Source organism: Struthio camelus, chromosome 2, assembly GCF_040807025.1.
Source record: "Struthio camelus isolate bStrCam1 chromosome 2, bStrCam1.hap1, whole genome shotgun sequence".
NCBI lineage: Eukaryota > Metazoa > Chordata > Aves > Struthioniformes > Struthionidae > Struthio > Struthio camelus.
This window is the reverse complement of record NC_090943.1, coordinates 52342954-52369009: the sequence shown is the minus strand read 5'-3', so window position 1 is coordinate 52369009 and position 26056 is coordinate 52342954. Positions and strand designations below refer to the sequence as shown.

The 26056-nt window shown below is 43.6% G+C and overlaps 1 protein-coding gene across 1 annotated transcript in view; it reads right to left on the bottom strand.

Moving 5' to 3' along the window:
* TMC2 (transmembrane channel like 2) overlaps positions 1-17117 on the bottom strand; it is a 38839-nt gene extending 21722 nt beyond the window's left edge. Inside the window, exons 1-10 of the mRNA XM_009687952.2 lie at positions 17072-17117; positions 16710-16757; positions 14520-14856; positions 13356-13508; positions 11096-11186; positions 10093-10174; positions 9671-9777; positions 7410-7508; positions 3276-3418; positions 974-1121 (exon numbers count right to left, since the gene is read on the bottom strand). Of these exons, the coding sequence (XP_009686247.2) occupies positions 974-1121; positions 3276-3418; positions 7410-7508; positions 9671-9777; positions 10093-10174; positions 11096-11186; positions 13356-13508; positions 14520-14856; positions 16710-16757; positions 17072-17117 (1254 nt within the window). The remainder of the gene's footprint in view (positions 1-973; positions 1122-3275; positions 3419-7409; positions 7509-9670; positions 9778-10092; positions 10175-11095; positions 11187-13355; positions 13509-14519; positions 14857-16709; positions 16758-17071) is intronic.
* Positions 17118-26056: the final 8939 nt, after the last annotated feature.

Here is a 26056-nt window from a genome sequence, read left to right as displayed (position 1 = left end):
AAGAATTTTTCAGATTTCAGACTGAAAGTGTGCTGGTGGGATAAGGGAACCCTGTCAAAGTGGCAATGAAAGTGAAGAAACCCACAATTCTGTGCTGAAATTTTAAGAGAGACTCCAAATTAGAAGCTTGTACTCAAGCCTCTTGAATTTAAGGATGCTGAGGCGGGTACTTTGTGGGCTGGATGACAGGATCTGTAGTAGAGCATTAGGATTTGGGGCATTACCAGAAAACACAGGGTAATTTTACTGAATCTTTGAGAGGGCTCTGCTGGAGCTCAGGAAGATGAGGCTTGGTCACAAGTAAGGCAGAGAAGCAGGAAAGACAAGCTGTATTGTAGGAGAAAGCTGTAGGAGTAACCATCCCATGACACTGTTACCTTCTCTTGTGCATCAGGTTACAGAATAAAAGCCATACCAGGAAAGGGACGAGTCTGGGCCAAAGCTTACCCTGCTTCTGCTGCGTGGGTGTGGATTTAGTGGGGGATAGAAAAGGAGGAATGAGGCAGTTGTGGCCCTCTTGGCCACATCTGGAGCTGTGCCCGTAGCCTTGGCCTTATGTTGTGGGGTGGGTTGTGCTACCCGTTCCTGTCCTACCCCGCAGCGCCGTAGCTGCAGCTGCCTCAGCTGTTTGGCCCACAATAGCATCTGGATCCTATATTCTCCCTTATTCATGGGAACGAGGAGAAACAGGTGATGGGAAAGATTAAGGTCCCCACATACCCACTGCAGCTGGCCTCTAGCTGATGTTTCTCACTCACTGCTCCAGAGGAAACTTAAATGTATATGGTCTTCCAAATCCTAAAGAGGGCGTTAGGGATGATTGAGGGCACAACAGCTGGAACCGACATGGTTCAGCACCATATCCTGTTCGCACTAAGAGATGCCATGCAGGTATCCAGTTTTGCCCTTAAACCTCTGCTTTGGTGGGATCTAGGAGCATCTCCGGAAGCAAATAAATGCCATTTAGGGTTACCTTAAAGCTGGTAGTGATCGATGCAAACTTGTTGTCTGCTGTCTCTGGGTTGCCAATGAGGTAGTCCCAGCTAGTGAACATTTTCCAGCTGAAAATGAAGTTTTCATCATCCCCTTCTCCTGTGCTCTCGTTGGCATTGCGTGCCATCCTGTATAAGGACACATACGGTGGCAAGGTCAGAAGAAGTGTTTCACAGAGCTACTAGATGTTCTTGAGCATTGCAGAGCAAGGCAGATGGCTTAGGATTGCTGGTGGATAAGGTGGATAAGGATAAGCAAGGTGATGGTGCAAGGGTTCGTGTATGTGTTTGTTCTCTTTAACACATGCCTTTGGCCTACTCTGTTTAAGGATGACTGAACCGTCACACGAGGTCTTCAGAGCTATATCGGTTTTGTTTTAAAAGCCATAGTGTAAATAAACACTGTGACTGGTGATTATAGCAGGTGAGGAATTGCTTCTACGACCTAGTGCATGAAGAAAGTCTATTTACAGTGCTTCCGGACTGCAGGGTAGAATAAAGGGTAACGGTTATCTTTAGCCAGTTAAATTAAGTCAAAAAATGTGGGTTCTGTCCAAAATACCCACCACAATTTGAAGTTTTATTGAGATTTCAATAGCTGTGCAATGCTGGAGTCAAAGAGCTTGCAGCAAATCTATGCAAGGGAAGAAAAAGGATTATTCTTGTTAATCAGCACAGGAGCAGATACAGCTTCTGTGGTTCCGTCTCTATTATTTGATCCCTGAAATACTTGTGTAACTCCCATTAGAGTTCCTAGCACCAGTCCCTCAAGGAAGACGAGACAACAGGCTCTGTAATTTCATGGCAAATGTACAGCAAATCCCCATGTCCCACTTTAACCAAGGGCTCAAAAGGCTGTTTCTGTTGCTCAGCTGTAGTTTCAATAGCAATACGAATACATTTGCTTATCCTTTCTCACAAAGGAAGGGAGGATGGTGTGGTCTCTGGAGAGAGAGAGAGAGGTTTTATTCCTGGCTTTGCAGAGATGCTCTGAGCTGCAAGAGGGGCTTTGGTTTGCCTCCTGGGTGCCTCCATTTGTGCTGGTGCCTGGGGAGGCCGCAGGAACTCTCACCAGTGCCTGGAGATAGCACACTGGAGTCAGGGCCATCAGGGCTGGATTAAGGCCCAGCATTGAAGCTCTACACTGTGCAGATTGGTTTGGGGATGCATCTAAAACAATCTGTCAGCATTTGGCTCTTTTCTGTTCTCCTTGTGCAAGCTGTGCAGCTTGCACTGGCTTTCAGAAGCCTTTTTCTGCAAATGAAAAGAAGGGAAAAGGAGCCTTTGAAATCTCCTGTAAGCAAGTTTCTTCCTCATGTGCAAAATGCACCTGTTAGGCAGCTCTGTAGTAAAGTCGAAGGAAGGGGTATAGCAATCTAGATAGGAGGAGGAAGAATAGGGCTGGAGGAGGTGGGTGAGTCCAAAATAATGTGTGTGAGCAAGTCAGGGAGACAGGGGTTGTGAGAGGTGAAATCACTACAGTTTAACGGAAGAAGAGCTATCTTAAGGCAGACCCAAGGTCCTTCTAGCCCATGACAGGAGCCTGCAGTGGATGCTGAGGTAAGAGTATATGAACGCAGCAAGCGTACAGCCCTGCTTTTCCCAGCACTCTCCCAGCCTCACGGGGTCAGGAGCTCAGGGACTTCGAGGCAAAGGTGGTATGTTACACTGAGGAGCGGTCCAGGGATTTTTGTTTTGTGATGTGTCCAGCTGGCAGGTATTAAGACTTGCCAGCTGAGCTGCTAAGAGCACCCAGCGGTGCACTGGTAGCTCATTAAACTGTGATGAACTAATTACTTGCAGTTATTTTTCAGGTGTACTGGAGGCACCCAACACATACAGAGCAAACATCTTGGGTTTATACTGGGCTAACGTGGTGACAGTGGAGTATTTCCTTTGCCTAGAGGGTATTTCCAGTTCCTGTCTTCTACAATCCCAGGCTTTCTCAGGAAACTCTTGAAGCAGGTAGCAGGGAAACCTGAAAATGCCTCTGTGTCCTTTATTTGACTGAAGTTTAGTGTTTTTATATTATATGTGTGATTTTACTTGAGCCACAGCATGGAGAAGTGAAGACTTTCATGGTGCCTGAAGGATTGCAGGGCCAGGCTTCCTGCAAAGCCCCAAGGGCTGCCCCAGGCTCTGCGTCCATGGGGCCCTTGCTGGGGCCGCGGGAGCCAAGCTGTGGCTAGACTAAGCCGTTAGCCGTGCCTGGTGGAGGGGAAAACAAGCTGCAAGACGCATCTGGGTGTATTTGGAAGAGAAGGGAACATAAGCCATACTTACGATCTTATAACAACCATCAGGCTGTAGCCAAATACGCTGATCCCAACCATGAAATATGCCATCGGTAGTCTGTATTTTAACCAGCCGATCGTCCGTTGGTTGTTGTAGTAACCATAAAAGAGTGCCGAGTATTTGATGTATCCCTGGAGGAAAACCAAAAGCAAACCTTTGTGTAAGCCGTGCAGCTTTTCTTCTGCAGGAAAGAGCTTGCTGCAAAATAGTTATACCCTTTCTAGTGAAAATTGAAGATTTAAAAGAAGGAAAATCAACTTGGCAAAATTTTTAGTGTCTCATTCTCAGCCATTTGCTGCCCTGTCATTTTTGAGAGGTGCTGATGTACTGTTCTTACCCTACTAAGAGAGGGAAGAAGAGGGGAAGCTTGTCAGAGAACACAGGCTCAAAACTAAAATGCAGTTTTTATGTATCACTGCTTCATCTCTAGCAGAAAAAAATCTCCTTATTGCTTTTTGTGGCTGTAGCCCATCTGCTTTTCTTAGCCAGTATCAAAGATTCAGATCTTGTGAAAATGCTGTAGTGAAGGGATTTCCCACCATGATATGAAACTTTTTCAGCTAGGAGGCAGCTGATGTTCAGTCCCCTGCAGATTTAGTTCCTTTTACTAGCTACCACCTGCAAAGCAAATGTAACTAAAGACTAAAATCAAAGCATTATTTTCTGTGAAGGCAAAGCTCTGACACAATATCAGCTAAGTTGTCTCAAACAGACCTATTTTTTTGCTACGTACTATTAGACATTCAACGAGAGTGCTAATCTTCTAACCTGCGTTAGGGATCTCTTCCTATTTTTCTGTCATACCTCATCCAAACTGTTGTATATCACTGCATGTTGTACTTCTCTGTTTTTTTGCCTCTTACCTTTCAGTTGATAAGTTATGTGTAGTAAACCAATCCAGCTATGATACTTGAGAAAGCTTCTCCTTAATCAAGTTTTTGGAAGAACCAAAATTGAGACATCACTAGAAGACCATACCAGGGGCTGTGAAACTGGATCTGGTTTAGCGACATTGGATAATTTATTTAGGAATTGGTCTCTGGAGGTCATCTAGTCCAGCCCCCTGCACAAAGCAAGGCCAACTTCACAATTCAATCCAGTGGCTCAAAGCGTCCAGTCGAGTTTTGAAAATCTCCGTGGATGGAGATCCCACAACCTCTCTGGACCTCTGTTGCAGTGTTTGACCACCTTCATTTAATCAGTTAGACTAAGGTCTCCCAAAGTGCTAGGTTTTTCATTTGTAACCTAACAGAAAGCTTTGGTATCCCTGGATACAACATTAGCTGCACATTTGTTCTGCACAAAGTGCCATGCCACTGATACAGGATAACTTTGTACGTTTCTCAGCCAGTGCTGCCAAGCCAATTAGGGTAACACAGCCAGCCTGCGCCTGGCAGACAATGGTTTCGTAGCATGTTATATATAGTGTGGGCTGGGGAGATGTAAAGAAAAAAGCACCGTAAAATGTAAAGATTATGCTTCTGGAATGCACCTAGTGAAGTTTATTTTCAGGTTGAAATCCCAAACCTTTATCTTTCTAATGCATCATATTGTAGGGACTGAAAAATGAGCGTCTCTCCACACATCATCCAGTATGTTCTTTAAACTCCATTTGTGATACATAGTGTCTGATGTCCAAGTAAGATATATTCCTTTCTATTCCTCTAGAAATGCATGAAGTGACCTGCTTGCTGCCAAATCATACATTTCCACTGGCTCCTCTCTGTTGAAATATATATTTCAGGGACTGCAGTATTGACTCTTCATTTTAAGCCTGCTTTGAACAATGTATTTCCCCCTTGCACCACTCCTACGGAGCATACTGGAGTAAGCATCTATTCATTTTCAAAGGGCAAGGCTCTGTGAAGGGCTTAATTTGACATCTTCTAGCTCCAGAGGTTATGGCTGTACATCATTGCCCCATGGCTGGAGATTGCTTCTCAAATGTGCCAGAGGAGCCACTTATGTGATTGCTCCCTGATGTCAAGCAGGAAGAAAGTGGGTGCAGGATGGGGACCTGTGTGGCAGGAGGAGTCAGAGGATCAAGCCCTCAGTGACAGCAGGGGAATGTAGATGTATGTTCCAAGCACCAGGCAGGCGACTGGTCACAGTCGTTGGTCTTTTACTGTAATACAACGGTACAGCCTCATCCAAGAACAAATTTCCTTGGCATTACGTGCACAATTTACGGTCTCAAACAAAACTAGCAGCTGCAGTTCAGCAGCACACAGTCTTACTGTTTTTTTGGTTTTTTTTTTTTTTTAATGCTGGGGGAATGGATTTAAATGATGCTTCTTGTATTTTTACAGAGTGCTGCTCAGATGAGCGTTTTTTCAGTGCAATGTTATTCAACGTGTCGCTAATTCACCTTTGGCTCTGGTGAATTTTAGATGCTGGCAAGTGGGTAAAAGGATTGGGAGAGTGAGATATAAGGGATCCTTAGCAGAAAATGAGTGCTGTACAAAGGTCTGGCTGCAATGGGTTCCTTTACATACAAGTGTTTGAAGGCTTGTTAATACATTAAGGTAGGGTTTTTTTTTAACAAAGGAAATTATGTTGTTTTTATGGAAGGACTGTGTCCCACAAAAGGTAATGTGAAGTGTGCACCAGCGCCGGATAGCATTTAAAAAAAACTTCCAGAAATAGTAGCTTTGAAAATGAGATCCTGAGGAATTGGCCATAGTGGATTCTCTTCATTCCCAATAAGCATCTTTTTTCTTTTCAGGGGAATCCTGTCTCCCCTAAAAACACTTAATCCCTTTGGCCTAACTCTCTAAAAGCAAAGAGTAACTGTGGGTACTCAACCTGAACTGTCTTTCAGGTGGACTGATTTCCAGTGAATACGTTCTCAGGATGTTCATGTTTGATACGCACAAGTGTAGTTTTCCTCATCTTTAGTTGTGCATGACAGCCTGAGGGGATGGCTATGTAACATCTTACTCCATTCCCCTGTGTCTAAACTGGAATCTCCCTCAGTGCTTGCAATGCTGCTACTAACACAGAGCAAGCAGCTCCCCTCCAGACTACCGTGGCCCCTTTTTATTTTGTTCATTTCCCATCTTTTTTCTTCTTATATGAAGATGCTGGTTTCCTTAGACCAGAATTTTAGTGCTGTGGCTTGTAAGCAGTTTGGGTTATGGCTGTCTGACAAATCGTGAGCTGAAGTGAAACCTTGTGGGAGTGGTGCCGAGGACTCAGTCAGGGATCTGAAACGATATTGCAGCCATGCCCGAGCAGAGCTAGTGGGCTACTGCAAGCTCAGCCTTTCCTTTCAGATGCCAATCTGAAACCTGTACCAGCATAAGGCACATACATGTAAATATTTCACAGGCGCAGCGGTGGCAGGGATAAGAGGGAGTAGTCCTCTTCTCAAAGTTATGAGCAAATCCTGTGGTATGCCAAGGTTCCCTGCTGGGTGAACGAGGCCTGCAGCTTGAAGTTGCTTTCCAGATTATTAGGTGAAGTGGAACGTGATTTAAATGAATTGCACCAAGGTCACCATGGTACAGTTCTTACAGTCACCTGCTTCTACTAATACTTACAGAAAAACCTACTTTCAGCTTCTGGTGCTTCATGCATAAAAATGTAGATAGATAGACACAGGGTTCCTAAATGCGCTTTCATTTTCTTCACTGTGGAGCTGTATAACTCCACTGGCCTTAGTGGACTTTAGTTTGTCCTTTAGCACCTCAATGACCCCACCAGATACATCTTAGGTAGTGTCAGCCAGCTCTGTGTTGGGACATGACACGTTCTATTCTGAATGAAAGTGCTTCTGCTTTGTTCCTGCAAAACCAAGAAGTGTGTTTGTGTGTGGGGTGTGTGTGTGTGTGTGTGTGTAAATGCATATCTGACGTATGCCCGCAAGCACATTTGTTCATGAAAGTGGTTCAAATCGCTATGCAGATGCCTGCATGTGCACATGCTGTTTTGGTCCAATATTTCTGGGGACCTACCTGCGCTACCTGCCACGCGTGGCAGCAGGAGTCTCTTCATTCTCTAGAAAAAGGACGAGTGTCGCTTATTTCCCTTGGAACCAAATTCAGCCCTATAGCTGATAATTTCTGAAGGGTTTTACCACAGATTCAATTGATCTCTCATAATTAACAGTCCTGTACTTACCTCAAAATCCCAAAGAACTGAAAAATCCATAGCTGTTGCTTGTTCAGCCCGGGGTACAGTTTTCCTCGGCATGCTCCCATATGGCATTCCCATCAGGACCTGGAGAGCATTAATAATGATGATACGTATGTAGTATAACGTACCGTACAGGTTTTCTCATTATTTGTTAATGATTTCCTTAGTTCTGTTTGGTTTCTTCTTTTAATATATATTTTCTTTCTTAACATCAGAGCAGCAGCTTAAAAGAGTTAATTTCACCCAAATAACCAAAGGAGTTTCTTTTCCTTGGTAGCAGCCATTGCACAGGAAGTATTTTGGCAAGGAATTAGATCCTTCCATGAACAGCTCCCGTTCAGATGTCCTCAGTTTCGCAAGAGGCTTCTTTGCTTGAACTTCATGGGTATAATGCAATAAAGGGATTAGTTTTATCTGCTTATGCAGGACTCTTCCCTTGAAAGGAGTCACGAGTGCTTGGTCAAGCTTGTGATAGATTATATATTATATAGAATTTATATTATATAGTCTTGAACCTCATCTCAGGATGAGGTCAAGTGCAGTTAGGTTTAGGCAAGAAGTGTAGGTTGCACCAGCATCACAACACGAGGAACAGGTTTCCTGGCACGTCCTCTCTTTATGGCACCGTGCAAGGCAGGAGTTGCAGCAAGTCCAGCAGCTGTTGAAGTTCATGGGGAGAACTTCAAGGACTGCTGAGAATTAATAGCATATTTGCAAGCAGACTCTGCTGTACATACCGAAATATCTCATTAGCATTCATAAGGTCCTAGCATATCATCTATCACTTATTTTTCAGGGCTATCTAATTAATTTTGAAATCATTTATGGTTAGATGTTTATTGCCCAGCTACTCTCCATATTGTAACAGCTCACTAGGCAATGAGTAATAGTATGCATACTTTGAGACAAATTATATAAAGCTATTTAATCCTCTGCCATATGCATAGTTCTTAAAAAAATACATTTGTGCAATGCTAATGGTTACGTCTCTTCATTCTAGGAGGAAACAGAGCTTTTATTTTTGATAGTGTGAACAACCCCATTAAGAAGAACAAAAGCCTGGTCCTCAGGAGAGACTCTATGCTACGTTTTTGCTCTATAAAAATCTGCACTGAAAAGAACAGATGCCACTGCCTGTGGACTGCCCAGCCTTTGAAGACTGTATTGAGTAATTCAGCCTGAACTGTAATGGCTACATTAAAAAATTCTTCTGTAAATGATCATATCATAAGCTGGCTATGGGATCTTTTTCCTTCTCCAAGAACAGTGAGAAGTGGAAAAGTAAAAATAAAACTCTTCCTTGTGAATCATCTGATTTAAAAGTACAGCAAGGGGATATTTCCCAAACAAGCATTAGTGAGTAAAGTACTTGGGAAAGTTCGTTCACTTGATTGCTCCTTCCGCAGGGCTCTGCTGTGGCTGTGGCCTGGGGGCTGAGCCCCTCGAAGGGCCCACAGAGGCACTGCTGCAGAAACTGGGAGCAGGTGCTTTTAGGTATCCTCACCCTGGCTGTCCATGCCGTGCTAGGCCACACTGACAGAGCTCACGGGTTTCGTCTCTCCAGGGCAATCCTCCCAGCAAGTCAATGCCAACATGTCAGAGCCCGGAGTGGGGGTCCCTGGCATTCACACCGTCCAACAGAAATCTGGGCAGTTTTCCACCATAATCTTATCCTTAAGTCTGTGAAAGCTCATTGAACTGAGCATATGTCAAAACTGGACTCAACAAATCCAGTTAAGGACTTGATTTCAGCCAATAATCCTGGTTCTCAATAATCAAGTAGGAATAGTTGTCCCTACTTCATCATCTTTATTGTGATTACGATACAGAGATATTAAGGAAATCTTTGGGAAGGTGCCATGCTGTCACTGAAGTTTTCTTAATTGCTTTAAGAACATAGTCCATTTCTTATATCTCGTACGGACCTGAGCTTTTAACTAGGAGAATTCATAGATTATGTTTTTCACTTCAGTCAAAATGTAAAAACAGCATCAAGTTAGGTTTCTGAGTTTCTGTTTTAGCTGCTGGATGGGCAGGATCTTCAATAGCATTTTAAGTGTACTGATTTCAACATAAGTTCTGCTTCTGTGTCAGTAACAGCCTTGTAAGTCCTTATTTGTATATAATCGTTCTTACACATTTTGTTCTTTTAAATAGGATTATAAAACACTTGTTTGTGTCATCACTCTCATTGTTCATGGTAATCAGTGGGCTGAATATTACTGAAAGCGGAATTAAGTGCTTACCTCTGGAATTATAACCAGTCCAAATATTAATCCAAAAAGGACAAGATTTACGCCGTACATCCATCGCAGAAATATGAAGTAGGAAGCAACTGAGGAGCCAAAGTGACCTTGAACCAGAAGATATGTAGTGATTAGAAAATCAGGAGGGATAAACTGTCCTCAGCTATACCTAGAGCCTTCTACCCATAGGTTACCCCACCATATGTTGCCCAGGAGCCTTCCTGACCGCCTCCCACCACTATTGCAATCGAGGCTCATGGAGATGGTGAAGACCAGCGTTGCCCAGGGTACATGTTCCTTGTTGGTATTGGACCCCAGGGTGGACTGGGGACCAGGGAACTGGAATAATTTTTGAGTCAATACAGAGCTGTCTTACAAAATATCTTGTTGACATCTCACATAGGAGAGCAACTTCCACTTACTCTCCACTTCTTTTATCTTCATCTCCCAGGGAATGCATTGTGTTTTAAAATTGTCGAAGTCTCTCTTAAATTTCACCCATTTCTGAAACAAGACAAAAGCGTTGTGAGTAGAGAGGTGTTAACAGGAAGGGTGCTTTGTCTGTAGGACTTTCATGTCAGGGTTTGGTAGTATTGTTAGAAGTGGGTATAAATCCTTAACATGCAAAGCAAAAACTCTGTTCTGGATCTGGTTCTGATCTTTTGCACTCCTTCAGAAACTGCTTTCAATCCACCCCTCCCATTCCCCGCTCACTCCTGAAAGTGTTTACTTTCATTATTTGAATTTTAACCTTTCTAGGCTTTTGGGAAAGCACTATTGTGCTATGATTTTACCGTATTATATAGTGGTGGAAAATTCACACTTACCCCTGGATTGAAAGAGTTGATGCAGAACCAACTCTATTTAAAACAAGAGAATTATTTTAATAAAATCCTGAACTTGAATCCTTCTCTTCAGACCAGTGGCTAAACATCTGTTGATTTCATCAGCTCAGGCCTGGCTCCATTTTTTGTCTCTCAGTATAATCTCCGTGACAACATGCAACTTCAGTCGTAAAGCACGGTTGCAATTGCCTGTTATCTCTTTATTAAGGAGAAAAATGAAATTTTATGGAAGTCTATGGGACAGTGCATGAATTTGAGATGACCTCTCTCATCTTTAGAAGGTATCTTGTGTCATAGTTTAAGGTTTTTGGAGACTGCAACCAGAAGCCATATTTTTCCCTGCTTCTTCAAACCTTCCCTTCAGGGAAGGGAATGAGATTATGGTAGGGGGAAATTTCCCCATTTTTTCTGTAATTTTCAAAGATGTGAAGCTGGCTGGCACTTTTTGAACGTAGACAGGAAGCTTTTGCTGTTTTCCTGGTGTCTCTTTTGGCAAATACGGATTATAAACTCCACCGAAAATATGCTGAATATGTAACCAGGTACCCAATCTTTTCTCTGCCATCATTGCAGCACTTACCTTTGCCATCATCATCTTATATGCATACAGCTTTTTGCCCTTTCCTTTTCCCAAAGCTCCTTCAAACTTCTCTACAAAAGCTTGTGCCTCCCTAATTTAAAAATAAACAAAATGGTTATTGAAATAGTGAAGAGTCTTCAGTTTTTCACTTCTGTGGATGGTGCTGCCTGCACAGGTGGAAAAGATAGTTGTGTGAAGGAAAAGGCTTTGGTCTCTCTCCGATTGAGAGAGCATTTCCTATGCGGTTTTGCAGCCAGGCGCTGAGCAGGTGATGTCGTCCTGCAAACCGACCGGCACAGGCGTCCTTGAGCTGTCCTGCCTCCAGCCTTGGAAACACAACTCCAGCAGTGAGCGTAACCGTGCTCAGAGGCAGCCTGGCATTGAGACAGGCACTATCATTTCTCATGCGCCCTTTGCTGCTTCTGAGGGGCCAGCTACTGTCTCCTGGTGGTGTTGGTGTGCTGTATAGAGCCTAGGTTCACCTGGGGCTAACTGTAGGGTTGCCAAAGCGCTCATACTCATGTAGCAGAGATGTGCCCAAAATCTTGCTCCCCCTTTCTCCCTGGGTGTGGATCTGCATGCTCCTCAAGAGCTCTCAGTCTCTGGCATTTCTGTCAACTTCTCTATCCTGGTGCATTGGTCAAGAAGAAAAGAATATTTTCTAATGAAACAAACTCCAAGAGGATGTAGTGTTTCCCTCCATGACCAGCCCCCATGGATAAATATCAGAGACGAACTATTGGCAGAACAGGACAGTCTCAGTGCCAGACAAATGAGTGTACACTGGCCAAGAGTAAAATTAGCCTGGAAATTGAAATTAGTTTTCGAATGAGTTTCTAAGGGAAATAGAGAACAAAGAACCTAGATAGACATTGATAGAGTATGCTGAGTTCCTGAATAACATTATATTGTGTGTTGATGTAGATTATATAAAATTAGAAGAGATTACATTCAAGGACTCAGGATATCCTTTGCACTCTCTTTGTGCTTCACATTTCTCGTCCATGCAATGGAGCTAATCCTTTCTTGTCTCACGAGTGAGTTTGTACAACTAATGTACCTAATGAATGTACAGCACTCTGAGATCCTTTCTAGAGCCCCTGCACAAACAATGTAACAGTTTTGTTTAGGTTCATTAAAGAGTGGTAATGATTGCCATGGTCCAGGGATAAAATAAAAGGATGGAGATGTGTTATCAAGCATGATCCTAGGCAGAGTTTTAGCTGACAGAATCGTTTATGAATGGGAAAATGTCAGAAATAATATTTGGGTTTTTTCATTTTATTTGTAATGTGCTGAGGCTCATAGCATGCCTGTGAGACGGAAAAGCTGCTTTAACACAGTTTTCTTTACCCAGGTTTTTATAAATATTTGGCAGGGTTCAGGGCTCCTGTTTCTAATGGAAGATGGAGCGGGTCTTGGCCTTCAGGGTGTAAAAATAGAAAAGAAGAGCTACACAGTCACTGCTGGTCTTCACAGCCTGATCGCTGCAGCTCTGAGCAGCGTCTTAGGGAAACACGGAGAGAGAGACATCAGCCATCCCTGTGGGACTGTGCACATGTTACAATGCTATTTTGAACGCCAAAGTTCTCATCTGGTAGAAAGGGATTTCAGGTGACTTTTAATCAATAAAGCTGGGATTTGAATAATTCCATCAGTGACTTAGCCGTTCCTTGCTGATCTATGGGTTTCGACTTCCCTGGTCAGCCCCACGGTCTTTCTGCTCCCGATTCCCCTACACTGTGTGGTCTCTGAAGATCTCTGTGCTATTCTTACATTCAACATGGTCTGTGTGGTAATATTGTCTTTGCTCCATAAATACCTGTAAACAACATAGTATTTTTTCCGAGCAGTACTGTTTCAGGAAGTGGGAAGTAACATGGCACCTTGCTGCTTTGATTTCTGTCTAACAGTGGGCATGAATAAGCAAAGGAGGGCACAGAGTTTGCTTTAACAAGTAGCCTGACGGTAGTGAATCATTTGGTTTTAAATACAAGGGTAGAATGACCTAGCTGTGGATATCAGTTGAACAGATTTGCACCTTGTCCCTTCTCTGGTTACAGAGACTAAAAAATGAATTCCACATTTTAACTCTGATCATTTAAACCGGAACAGGTTGGCCAGGTTTCTGCTGGTTGCATTTTCCAAGACTGGAGCGTTAGGGTAACAGCAGCAAAAATGCTATTTCAGAGACAGGCAAAATGCAGTTGACAGTAAGCAAACACCTCAGTGACAAGGGTTTCTGGTGTGTGATACCTACTTGAGCATCGAGAGTTTCTTCACCATTCGCCAAGGCTTGTTCCTCATGGTGGAAATTAGTTTTTTCTTTTGCTCCACCTGTTCCATCAGCATCGCAAGCTCTTCTTCCGAAAGCGATTCCTCATCAGATGAATTGGAAGCAGTGGAAGGAGTACTGGGAGGGCACAAAATGAAAAAAAAAAAAATTAAGAGTTGGATGCAAGCCACAGTGCTTTGGGTGGGCACAGTCTCTCCTGCTCCAGGGACCCCGTGCGATGTGCAGAGCCATCAGTTGGCCTGCAGGGAAGCAGGGTGCTCCTGCCTTGAGGATCACCATCTGGAGTAGAGGCGAGTCAAGCTAGTGGGCAGGCAGGTGCGATATGGACAGCTCAAGGCTAGAGAAACCCCCTTCCTGCTGCCGTATCTGCTCAGACTCTGACCTGCCTCCGCCCCAGGCTTTTGGGTGTTCCCATACTGAAATCTCAAGTTAAGGGTCAGCGTCCCTGGAGAATCCAGACCCTGCATCTCCCCCAGGGCCCTGTGTCCTCACTGTCCCCACAGCTCAGCGCAGTGCCAGCGCAGGCTCTTTGCAGCCAGGGCATGGCTGATTCCAGCCATGAGAATCAGGAGTCGATCATGCTCCCCCGTAACTCACCCAACACTGTGCTTTGGGCCATATTTCAGCTACAGAAAGACTGTCTAGTGCTGCAGCAGGTTCTGGAGAAATGTTTTTCACATCTTCAGAGGGAAACAGAAGATACGTGGAGAAGCAGAAGGATGCAACAAACGAGATTTGCCAGGGGAAGGGGCTTGAAAACATGAGAGATCCTTTTGAGCCTCAATGTTTCCATTGCTCGACCAATAAAACGTGCCCAGATCTAAGTCACTGAAACGGTCTTCAAGGGGGCTTTTCTGCCCCCAAATGTAAGCGTTAGGACTCAGTTACATACATGAATCTGATCCTGGCTGAGAAAAGAATAAAGATAGAAGATCTTGGAAACAGTTTGGCTACACTGTGTTTTACACTACTGGGTTTTATAGTTGTACCTTTTTTGAAAGAGGAATAACTTATTTGCAGTCTATTGGTTTTGCAGTTCTGACCAATGTGCCACAAGTTCAGGTCATGTCTATAAGCTATAGCTGCAGTTCTGTGATGTGGCACAGTACTTAGGGATTGTTAAATTACCTGTTTTTCCTGTCTTTCTTCTCTTTGTTCTCTCCCTCCTTTCCTTTTTCTTTGTTTGTTTTCTCTTCTTTATTTTCTGAATCCTTTTGCTCTTTGGTAGAAGCCTTTTTGTCTCTCTCTCTCTTCCGGCTTACTTCTTCTTCTGTCTTTTTTCCATCACTGTTTTTTCTTTGGAGTTTTTTTCTTTTAGAGGCTCTATTCTGTCTAGGACACTTGTCTTCCTCTTTGCTCTCATCTTCTTCTTTGTCTATCTGTTGCTTTTCCCTTTCAAGTCTATTTGGCCTGACAGCTTCCCTAAGGGGCTGTTTCTTAGATGTCTTTTCCTTTGCTTCATCTTCTGCAATGGATTAAAAAAAAAAAGTACTTAGGGAAACACTTTGCTTTCCATGTTGGCACAATACAGACTCCCTAGAAAAGCACACGGGGGATGCCTGACGCAAACCCAAGTGAACAGATGTCCGTTGATCTCAGTGGGCTTTGCCTTATGCCCTGTCCAAGAGCCACATCCAGCTCTTAGTTACACAGCTTCCATGCAAGAGCAGAAAGACTTATTTTAGCACATCAGTGGCTGGTGTGTGAGCATAAGAACATTGGAGACTAATTCCAAAGCAAAAGTCCAGTTCCTCAGAGCACGTTACAGGCATCTTCCTGACCTGTAAATACCTGTAAAGGCAGGTAGTCTTCAGTGCGCATTTCATTCTCATTGGCACTGTAAGCTAAGAAACTCATTTGTGCACGTTCAAAACACTTCCACTTCTGAAGGCTTGAAACGGTGCATGATTTAATTGCAAAATATTACGGAAAGGGGTAAAACATTGAGAAAATGCCCAAACCGCTCCTTCCCTATTGCAACCAAGTACATTAAAATCAAAAGTAAGGTTTCCAGATCCTTTTAGCTTCTAATTTACTAAAATTTCTGAGTCAAAAAATACAATGAAAGGAAAATCAAAGAAAGGAAAAATGAAATTTTAAATTTTGGCATTGATTTTTTTCCTCACGGTTGGAGAAATTATAATGGAAGAGGGAAACTGGGGCGAATGGGATTCAGAGTGAAAAATGTGCAAGAGACGAAAACAGAAACAAAAAAGAGTTTGAATATTTGCATTTTTATTTTGGTGAAAAATTAGAAATTAATAACAAGCACAGTTTTTGCTGGCTAGTGCTACTCCAAATGAGTAAGTGGTTGTAGTCACACTTGTCACAGGGAATAGGAAGGGACTTTCAACTCATTTCTCAAGAGCGGTTAGGTAGGTTTCAGTTACTATGAAGTGGCCTATCTCAGCTAAATTTCAGATGGTGATCTAGGTTAAAGGACAACCTACTCTCTTTGAGAAAATGTTCATTTTATGCTGCTAACTATCATGGCTTTTGTTTGCGAGCTATTAAATATGAGGTTGAATCTGGAACATGCATTTATTACTTTTATCTTATTTTCTTATTTGTCTGTGTGGGAAAGATGGATTTGATTTTCAAAAAATCCATCATTTTGTTGATTATTTTCTTATATTTTAAGGATCTTACAGGACGTCTACAGACCACAGAATGTGAACCGTTTATCCATTTGCCTCTATATTCATACTATCTATCCAATGCTCTTACAACCCTACCCCTTAGCTATCTCTCTTTATTTAGTGTTACAATCTACTCCTTAACTATTTCTCTTTATTTACCGTATATATGAGGATAAAGGTGTTTTTAATCCTGTCACTGGCTCTTCCTGATTTTGCTATCAGCTGTTAATCTGTCTCCAATCCATTTTCATTTCTGTCTTCTCATGGTCATGAGCAATAAAGATACCAGTGTGTTACAGCAGCAAGCATTAGAGAAAAACACCAGCCCAGCTGGGAAAGCAAGCAGGAGCTCAGTGTGGTACGAATCACTCGCAGCCTGGCATAGGGTGATGCTTTACTGTGATGCCTTTTTTACCAGGGATGATTGCAGAAGGGACAAGGGCTGCAACAGCCTCCTACTTTAGGGGCATGGATAGAAGGGGACAGACCTCTAGGAGTGGGGTTTTACGTTTCACTATCGTTAAGTCAAACTCTAAGGGAAAAATCTGCTTGCTTACAAGTAGCTCTGGAAATTGTTCCTATTGTAGAGCATGGAGCAACTCACAACCCACAGAGAAAAAGAGAAGGTATCACCTCTTGAATTTCAGAACAAGACCACAGTTTTTAATCTCTACTTTACCTTCACTCCCTGTGTCACTTTCGACTTGTCCATCAATCTCTATTCCAGCTGCAAGACAAAGAACGAAGAGTAATTGCATTTGTTGCTGGGATTTGCACTTGCAATATTTCACACACGTAGTTCTTAACAGTCAGCCTGCAGGCGGCAGAATGCTCTTTATTGATTAGGCATTATATTCTTTTTCTACAGAGATGCTCTTATTATTTCCTTTAATTTAGCAAATTAACAAGGGTTCCCTGCGTGAGAGAACTGAAAACGCATGATCTTTGACAGGCACAAAATGGTGTGCTTGGAAAGCCCTAAGCCGTATTGTTAAGCACTTGGTAGTATCAAAACAGAAATGAGCTTGTACTGATACTAACCATCTTCCATGATGACCTCTAACGCACATTTCTTTCTCTTCCCCATGACAGCTTCCCGTCTTTTGCACAGATACTGTAGCTGCTATGTTGCATATGCACACCCCAATTATATACGGGTTTCTCTCTCTTCCGGTGCCCATGAACTTGTCTCCTGAGCATCGCACACAAATGGGAACATCCAGGCGCCTGTGACCTCTTGCTCGCGAGCCATGCAGGCGCGGGAGGGCAGGGATGGACCAGGAGAGGCAAGGAAGAGCCCGTTCTGCCACAGCCCAATCCAAACACTTTCTCTTCTGATCCCTTCTCTGTGTGAAAAGCACCTGTTGGCATTACATTGCATTTCATTATTTAAACATTAAGGAAAGCCCTTTGTTGGGTATTTGGTGGTATCGTATGAAACACAGACACAAGTCACATCTGGTTTCGACATAAGCATGCGGCTGCAGGCTTTGAAAGTGTCAGCTTTCTTAATGCCATATTCTTTACTGACCTGTGTCAATCTGTGTAACCCTACTAGTCATTCTCCTTCTGCACCTTATTAAACGTCTCAGTGCAGTGCCTGAGAAGTCACCTGTAGTCACCTTTTGTCCTCCATGTGTGTCCTTGGCAGGGGACTCATGGGCTAATAGATGCAGCAAGGAGTCAGGAGTCAGGACACTGGCTCTGTCCCTTGCTCCTTCTGTTCTGCATGACCTTCGCATACTCATTGCACTTGCTGGTAAAATGGGATAGATTTTCCTTCTGGTGCTCTGGGGCTTAATTAATTAATGTGAGACCCTCAGCTGGAAGGTGCTTTAGTACCACAAAGTATTGTATTGCCTTCTGTAGCTTGCAATCTTCAAGTGGACCAAGCTTCCACTGACAACAGTTTTGTCTGAATAATCCATGGGCTAAAAACTGCAGCATCTGCCCCCTTGGCAGGCCTCAGAAAGTGGCTTCAGTAGAGATGAAAGAGCAGAGCTTTAGCTTTCTCTTGGAGTTGATACATTGGTAATGCAGGGTTTTACCTGCAGGCATGCAAACTGCACATAAATAGTTTCTGAAGAGGTAAGTATAGAGTTACCCTGTCTCTGAAGTCTGTGGTGTACCTGTACCCCAGGCTGCTGCTGGCATTCACTCTCTTGGGGGTCTTGGCATGGTGACAACGCACAAACCCTTTTTTTTCCAAGTGTTGGCTGGGAGAGTGTTAATTCATGCCTTCCCTTCCAAAAGAGAGAACTGTTAAGGAAACTGATTTGACAAACAAGGGATGGGCATTTCTGCAGTGAGTAGTGTGAACACTTTTGCATGGGACACTTGCTCGGGTTTGGATGCAGCACGTGTGGAGATGCCAGCCTGAATGGGAGATTCTCTGTTTCATTTTGCTCAGTGACTTTTACTCCAAATAAGCCTTTCAACTATTTAAAGTCGAATCCCTTGGACTGTTTGATCTACCTTTGACTTTAGCTCAGCTCGCCTGAACTAAATATATAATGTATGTTATGTGCACATACATTATTAACAACTCTAAGCCTACAAGTTCACTACACAGGGCATCGGTATTGTGTGTATCCTGCAGCAATGAGTCTGACTGGGCTAGCAGTCTTTCAATGTCTTCCCAGTGAATAAGTTTCACCTATAATGCTACATGTCAACCTGGTAGGTTGAAAAATTGTTCAAAATGCAGTCACTAGGCAGTTGAATTAATAACTCTCCAGGCAAAACAGAGGAATTCACAGCAGTTGGAGCTACTGCCCCAGGTTTTCTGCAGGTTACTTCAGTTGTATCAGGCCTCATACCTGAGCATCTCTTTCCCAAACGAAGGAGCTAGGGACTTCATTTTTCATTGTTAAATGAAAGCTAGTTTTTTGGACCATAGGGCAGTCCATTCAGCATAAGAGACATGAGGGATGGGGGTGCCTGCCATGCTCCCCACGATACCGATCTCTGTATTGGCACTGCTCGTGCTGCAATGCACCCCCTTTCTTCACCAAAGGCGTACCTAGACATGGTTTACATGCCCAGAGTATGCTCATGTCTCATTGTTGGAGGTATTCAAAACACTTTCAGAAGGAGCAAGTTGAGCATCATGGTTTCCAGCCTGTCATGGTCAGAAATCCATTCATTATCTAAACTATAGCTGAGACAGCTGCAGGCTCTAGGCCTGCTTGTGTGCCTCAGCATACCCAGATACTGATGTGTTGGTTTTGAAAAGTGATGGGGAAGGTGGAATATAGATCCATTTTGATTTGGTTTGCTATGCCTCCCAGAACAGCAGCGATTCCTGGGGTCCATCTTGCCCAGAGAGGTGCCCTCCTAGCTTCCCTTTCCCATAGGGTACACGTGTGTGTACACCTTCTCTTGTCCCACAGCTCATGGATGCCTGGCCTTGATTTTATAACCTGGACTCCAGTTCACAGAGCTACTGGCAAGGTTATGATTTTTTCATGGTAGTTACAGTGATCACGGAAACAGAAAACTTCGGGGGAAATCTATGGCCCCGCACAGTGGAGGTGAGATCACACTGGACCTTAAGAGGCATTGTTATCTGAGGGATCCCAGCATATAGGAGAGAACAGGAATGTTAGCTGTAAAATACAGTGCTCCTGAGGCAATGCATCAGCATGGCTGTTCCATGGTTAAAAGCATTTGCAATAAGCTCTCTGTGGAAACCACTTTTTCTCCCTGCACCTACACTATAAAATGTAGTAACACTGGCAATGACAAAGTCTCACTCTTACAGGTTGGGTGACAGCATTTTCCCCTTTCATAAGTAGAAATCATTATACTTGGCACCAGCAGCTTCATTGTACTGGATCATGTAGAGAGAAGGGAGGAATTCTTCAGGGAAGAATCCTTGCACTGCCTTTCAGATTTGGCCTTATATATAGCAGAACCCTTTTCATATCACCTGCTGCTCAGTCTGCTTTAGAGCCACGAGATCAGCATAAATAAAATAACTAACCCCAGCTGATGCTGTCTTCCGCCTCCAGAAACAACGTTCCACTGGCAGCTGATTTGCAGCAACAGAAGAACAATAAAAACTTCAAGATCTTTGTCCCTAGTGGAACATATCCTCAGGGGGAGAGGCAGATCGCCATTTTTCCCTGACAAGCTCTCGCTAGGAGCCATGCCCAGGTTTAGGACCGCACCACGGGACAACGGCACCTCAGCTGTCCCAGACCTGCCTGTGCCAACCAGCAGCCAACCCTGTAACTGCCACAAGTCAAAAACCACTGGAGAGGAGACCTGTACCTCCTTCCCTTGTCTTAGAAGAGCAACAGGGAGATGGTCTATATAACTCAAGAGTCTGTAACAGAAATATGGTGGTCAAAGCCTTCAGAAGAAGCTGGATGGGGTTGACCAGGCAGTGCCAGACAGTATAATCCAGAAGACAGGGCGAGTGACCCTGGAGCCTCAGACAAATGGTGGGTTGTGAAATGAAGTGATATCACGCAAACTGAGACTTAACAGAAAAACCCGTGTGGTTAGGCCAAACAATAGGCATGCTAGCTTTGTTTGTTTGTCATGAATTCTGATAAGTGCTTAGAGATCTGTAGTTTTCCCCAGAATCAGGCTGATGGAGAGCTCACTGTACGTCTGTGCTATTTTTGCCTGTATGGTACTGCACTTGTAGTGCATTTCAGGCAGGCTGGACACTAATGAGAGCTGATCAAAAAGAGAAAGGTTAAAAAATTTTTTTGCTGTTTATATATGAAATTGAATTATTGAAGGGGAAAAATTAAATTGTGATATTCTATATAATGCTGTATTTGAAGTAGGAAAAATGTATTTCATTTCACATCCTTTTGTCAGCCATCTTTCTTTTAAGGTAGAAGGGGTTTTGTTAAAGGAATCATATAAAAACTGTTGCAACAAACCCCAAGAATGTCAGGCCTGAGAGACCAATGAGACATTACATGCACTCTGAGAGAGGTTACACATGAGGACTTTCTGTGTCTGCGCATCAAACAGACAACAGATCCCAAAATAGCCCTGTGGAGGGCTGACCTTAACTTATGTGCTTGTACAATGGGGAAATACTATCATTCTTCAGCACCAAATATACTATCATCCTTAGCTTAAGAGTTTGGTCTTCCTAAGAGGATAAAGTGTCTTGCAGCATTTAGGATTTCTTAGGATTATGAGCCAGGGGGATTAACGGATTAGTCTTTCGCCTTTGAGTTATTCTACATAAGATATGAATAAGTAATGCACAATCATGAATCTAGCTATTACTTATGTAAATGTCAGACTTTGTGTACAGAGTGTGAGCAATTTATGGAGTGCTAGTGGCAAATTTTTCTGTTTTATACTATTTATTTTGTTTTTCTCATATTGATAACTAAAGCAATATAATTTGACAGTTTCAAGTTTTAACATGGTAGGACATTAGATTTCTCACACACCTCCAAGTGTTAAATAAAAAGCTGTTGTGTTATGAAGAGAGGGTAACTGAATCCTGGAAGCACACACAACATGCTTCTAAATTTTTAATGAGATAGTGTTTCCTTTCTTGCTTTCTGATTAACATAGAGCTTTAGCTAATTAATCCATGGATTACATTTATTCAATATTCATCTCATCTATAAGTAATCTTTACTTGAGAAGGTTTTTCAGTAATAACAATAATACCTGACCTGTGTGTATAGATATTTTGATGAGGGCTTAAAACTTGTGAATTACTAGAGCTAATTCTAATGATATATTTGAGACAGACATTTGACACAGAGATCGCTTCCCAGCTTTAACTCAGTTATATCTGACTGTTAAAGAAATCTACATATTTTTGGAAATGGATACAGTCATCTTTTCTAGGATCTCTTAGACAGAATCACAGAATCACAGAATCGTTTAGGTTGGAAGGGACCTCTGGAGATCATCTAGTCCAACCTCCCTGCTCAAGCAGGGACCTCTAGAGCATATTGCCCAGGATCACATCCAGACGGGTTTTGAATATCTCCAGCGAAGGAGACTCCACCACCTCTCTGGGCAACCTGGTCCAATGCTCTGTCACCCTCACAGTCAAGAAGTTTTTCCTCAGGTTTAGGTGGAACTTCTTGTGGTTCAGTTTCTGCCCGTTGCCTCTTGTCCTGTCGCTGGGCACCACGGAGAAGAGGCTGGCCTCATCCTCTTGACACCCTCCCTTCAGATACTTGTACACGTTGATGAGATTGCCTCTCAATCTTCTCTTCTCCAGACTGAACAGGCCCAGCTCTTGCAGCCTTTCTTCATAGGAGAGGTGCTCCAGTCCCCTCATCATCTTTGTAGCCCTCCGCTGGACTCTCTCCAGGAGTGTCATGTCTCTCTTGTGCTGGGGAGCCCAGCACTGGACACAGTACTCCAGGTGAGGCCTCCCCAGGGCTGAGGAGAGGGGCAGGATCACCTCCCTCCACCTGCTGGCAACACTCTGCCTAATGCACCCCAGGAGACCATTGGCCTTCTTGGCCACAGGGGCACACTGCTGGCTCATGTTTAACTTGTTGTCTACCAGCACTCCCAGGTCCTTCTTGGCAGAGCTGCTTTCTAGTAGGTCAACCCCCAGCCTGTACTGGTGCATGAGATAACTTCTCCCTAGGTGCAGGACCTTGCACTTGCCTTTGTTGAACTTTGGGAGGTTCCTCTCCAGCCTGTCCAGGTCCCTCGGAATGGCAGCACAGCCCTTTAGTGTGTCAGCCACTCCCCCCAGTTTAGTGTCATCAGCAAATTTGCTGAGGGTGCACTCTGTCCCTTCCTCCAGGTCATTGATGAATATATTGAACAAGACTGGACCCAGGACTGACCCCTGCAGAACACCACTAGCTACAGGCCTCCATCTTGACTCTGCACCGCTGACCACAACCCTCTGAGCTCGGCCATCCAGCCAGTTCTCAAGCCACCTCACTGTCCACTCATGCAGCACACACTTCCTGAGCTTGCCTAGGAGGATGTGATGGGAGACAGTGTCCAAAGCCTTGCTGAAGTCCAGGGAGACAACATCCACTGCTCTGCCCTCATCTACCCAGCCAGTCATCCCGTCATAGAAGGCTATCAGATTGGTCAAGCATGATTTCCCTTGGGTGAATCCATGCTGACTACTCCTGATCACCTTCTTGTCCTCCACATGCTTAGTGATGACCTCCAGGAGGAGCTGTTCCATCACCTTTCCAGGGATGGAGGTGAGGCTGACAGGCCTGGAGTTCCCTGGCTCCTCCTTCTTGCCCTTTTGGAAGACTGGGGTGACATTGGCTTGATAAAACTGGATCCAGCTCATTTGCAGTCCAATCTGGTTTTTGATCAAAATCTGTGTTTCATTTGGCAAAAGAAATTTTGGCCAGGCTGCGGAAAGCCAACCTGGGCTACATGTTTACCTGAGCACATATGCGTACAGAGGTTTTCCTCATTCTCATGTAATCTCTGAAATGCAGCAATGTGTCTAGGTATGTCAGTGCAATAGGCTGAAGTGGCCTCTGATACAGCAACATGGAAACATTCAGTAAGTAAGAACTTGTCAGTGGTGTTCACTGTAAATATTTGGGTAGACCGTCTCATTAATTTGACATAATCTGGCAAAGAAATTTCTCAGTTTTTTGCAGTCTCTGCAAATAATGCTCCAGCTCCCATACAGAACGGCAGGCCTGGATCATGGCTGGAGGCAGTAAGAAGGGGCCAGAGATGTTGCATATACTGTTTGTGCCCTGTGGGCATTAATTACTTTTAAGAACTATTCAGTCCCACTGGAAGAAATTGCATGAGACTAATCTTATGGTTTTCGAGATGCCAACTTCATTTCCTTGCAGCTCATACTGTGCCTACAGAAATAACCTTCATTTGAATATTCTCAAGCCAAGATGGGGAGGATGAGGCCCTAAGAGGTGCAGCCATCACTATTTTCATCTCTTTCTTGTTACTGTTTCATAGTGTTCTTTTTTTTTCGCATTTGCTCATCTTGTGTCTCAAGGAGTAGCAGGGAGTTTCCTAGGATGGAGAGTAACAAGCTCGGTGCATTCTGTTAGGCTGTATTTTAGCTGAAGAACAATTACTGTCAAAGGGATGCTAATTCAGGTGGCCTGTCAGGAAAAACTAAATCAAAAAAGGGGGAGGGCGTGTACTGGCAGGTCCTGGAGCAGTGCCAGTTTGGAGAGATATCTTTGAACATGGATCTGTCACAGGACACAACCCCTCAGTCTTCCATTTCTTGTTGTGTAGGAGCCAGTAGCAACACTATTTTTTGGAGTTGATGCTTATATTGTCCAGCTATGTGAAAATAGAGTGCTCCTTTAGCAGCACCCTTGTGGGAAAAATTGCAATTATAAGACTCCAACTTAGGGCAAGACATAAGCATATGTCTGCCTGCTTGCTGCCATCTTCATTGACTTCATGTCTCAGGTTAAACTCATGCTCAGGGGAGTCCAGAATCCACAGGAGCATAAGCCTGTAACTGCTCCCCAAACAATACATTTAGGCACTTGGCAGCCATGCTGTTCAGACTGCTTACATTTCTTTTGTATCCTCCATCGTCATTGGCTGGCCTTGTTGAGGACAGGCTTTGAGGGCAGGAAGCCCTTGTTCATCTGAAAAGTGGTGTGCGTTGCGGCCTGGCGATCCTGGCACCACGTGAGTAACTAAGCGGCATTGGGACAACTAGTTTGATTTCTAACCAGAGAAACCTTTACCCATCACTCACGCTCTTACTCAGGCACAGAGGCTTCACAAGGCCTGACATTTTTTCCAATGAAATATTCCCTTTCTGAAAAGTTACTGAAGCCCAAAAATGAAGATGGTCATGAAATTTCCAAGGACAAGAAGAGAGAATAGGAGAATTTTTAAAATAATGGAAATTTCTGGGCAGATCTCCTACAGAATGGAAAGAAAACTCTAGGGCCAACATTTTTGTGTAGGACTTAATGTGGAGAATGATATTCTCTCGAAGGATTTCTATGAAGAACCTGTTGTTCAAAGAGTGTATGTGGAAACCCAAAAGAAGGCATTTTTTTGTGCATGAATTCTGGAGTAAGGGGGTTTCTGGGAAAGGAACATTTATGGTGGACACCCTTCCCACATTACGCATCTGCTTGGCGCTAGTCTGGATGAGAAATTCCAGTATGATCCCCTCAGTTTTTTTCAGAGGTACCCAAAAGCCTGGTGATGAAGGAGGGGTTCAGTATGGGAAGATCAAGAGAAGAACCACTTTATTTCTTCTTTGAACTGGAGTTGAGCAGAGGTAGAGGGCTATTTGCTACTGGATTTCCCCTTCTTTCTTCCTGTGTTTGACTGGGTTTCCGTGGGAAAGAATGTAACCTTATTTTAATTTCCTTCCCTTTTGTCTGGAATCCCTTTTCCTGAAAAATAAGTATTTTTTATGTAGAAAGATTGAGGGAAACCTGCCTGCCAATCTAATCCTGGCAAGAGGGTCTTGCATACTTTTTACCTTTTCCCAAAACAGCACAAAGCTCCCTGCGGATCTCTGCCTCCATCTGCGCAAGCCAGACCCTCTGCTGCAGCAAGCTCTTAAAGCTTTAGTGGCTTCCATGTGGCTCTGACAAGTTATGACAGCCATGGGTTTGTGTCAAGTAATCTTAAAGCTTCTATTTGATCATTGGCTCAGTGATACACCATATTTTGAGCGTCTCTCCACAAACACTTGCAGATTCAGAAGTATGGTGAAGGTCTCCCTCTGGGCTCGAAAGCAAGAGGCAAGAGATTGGGTGAGGACGGGAATTCAGAACTAAGATCTCTGTTTAAAATTATTTCAAGACCTTGTGCATGGTAGATTTATATTGGAAAAATGAAACAACACACTAATGTACCAGTATTAGAAATGCAATGTCATCTTAGTGGAATGCTTTGAATTATTTTTTTCTTAGGTGCTCGAGCTAAATTTTTAGAAAGATTAAAATGCAGAGTAAAACTAGCATCAAAACAGTACACAATACTCTCATAGCATGAGGGTGAGCTAAGACATAACAGAAGCAATTTGGCTAGGGAAGACAAATACAATGATTAGGTATTTCAAGTGAGTCTCTA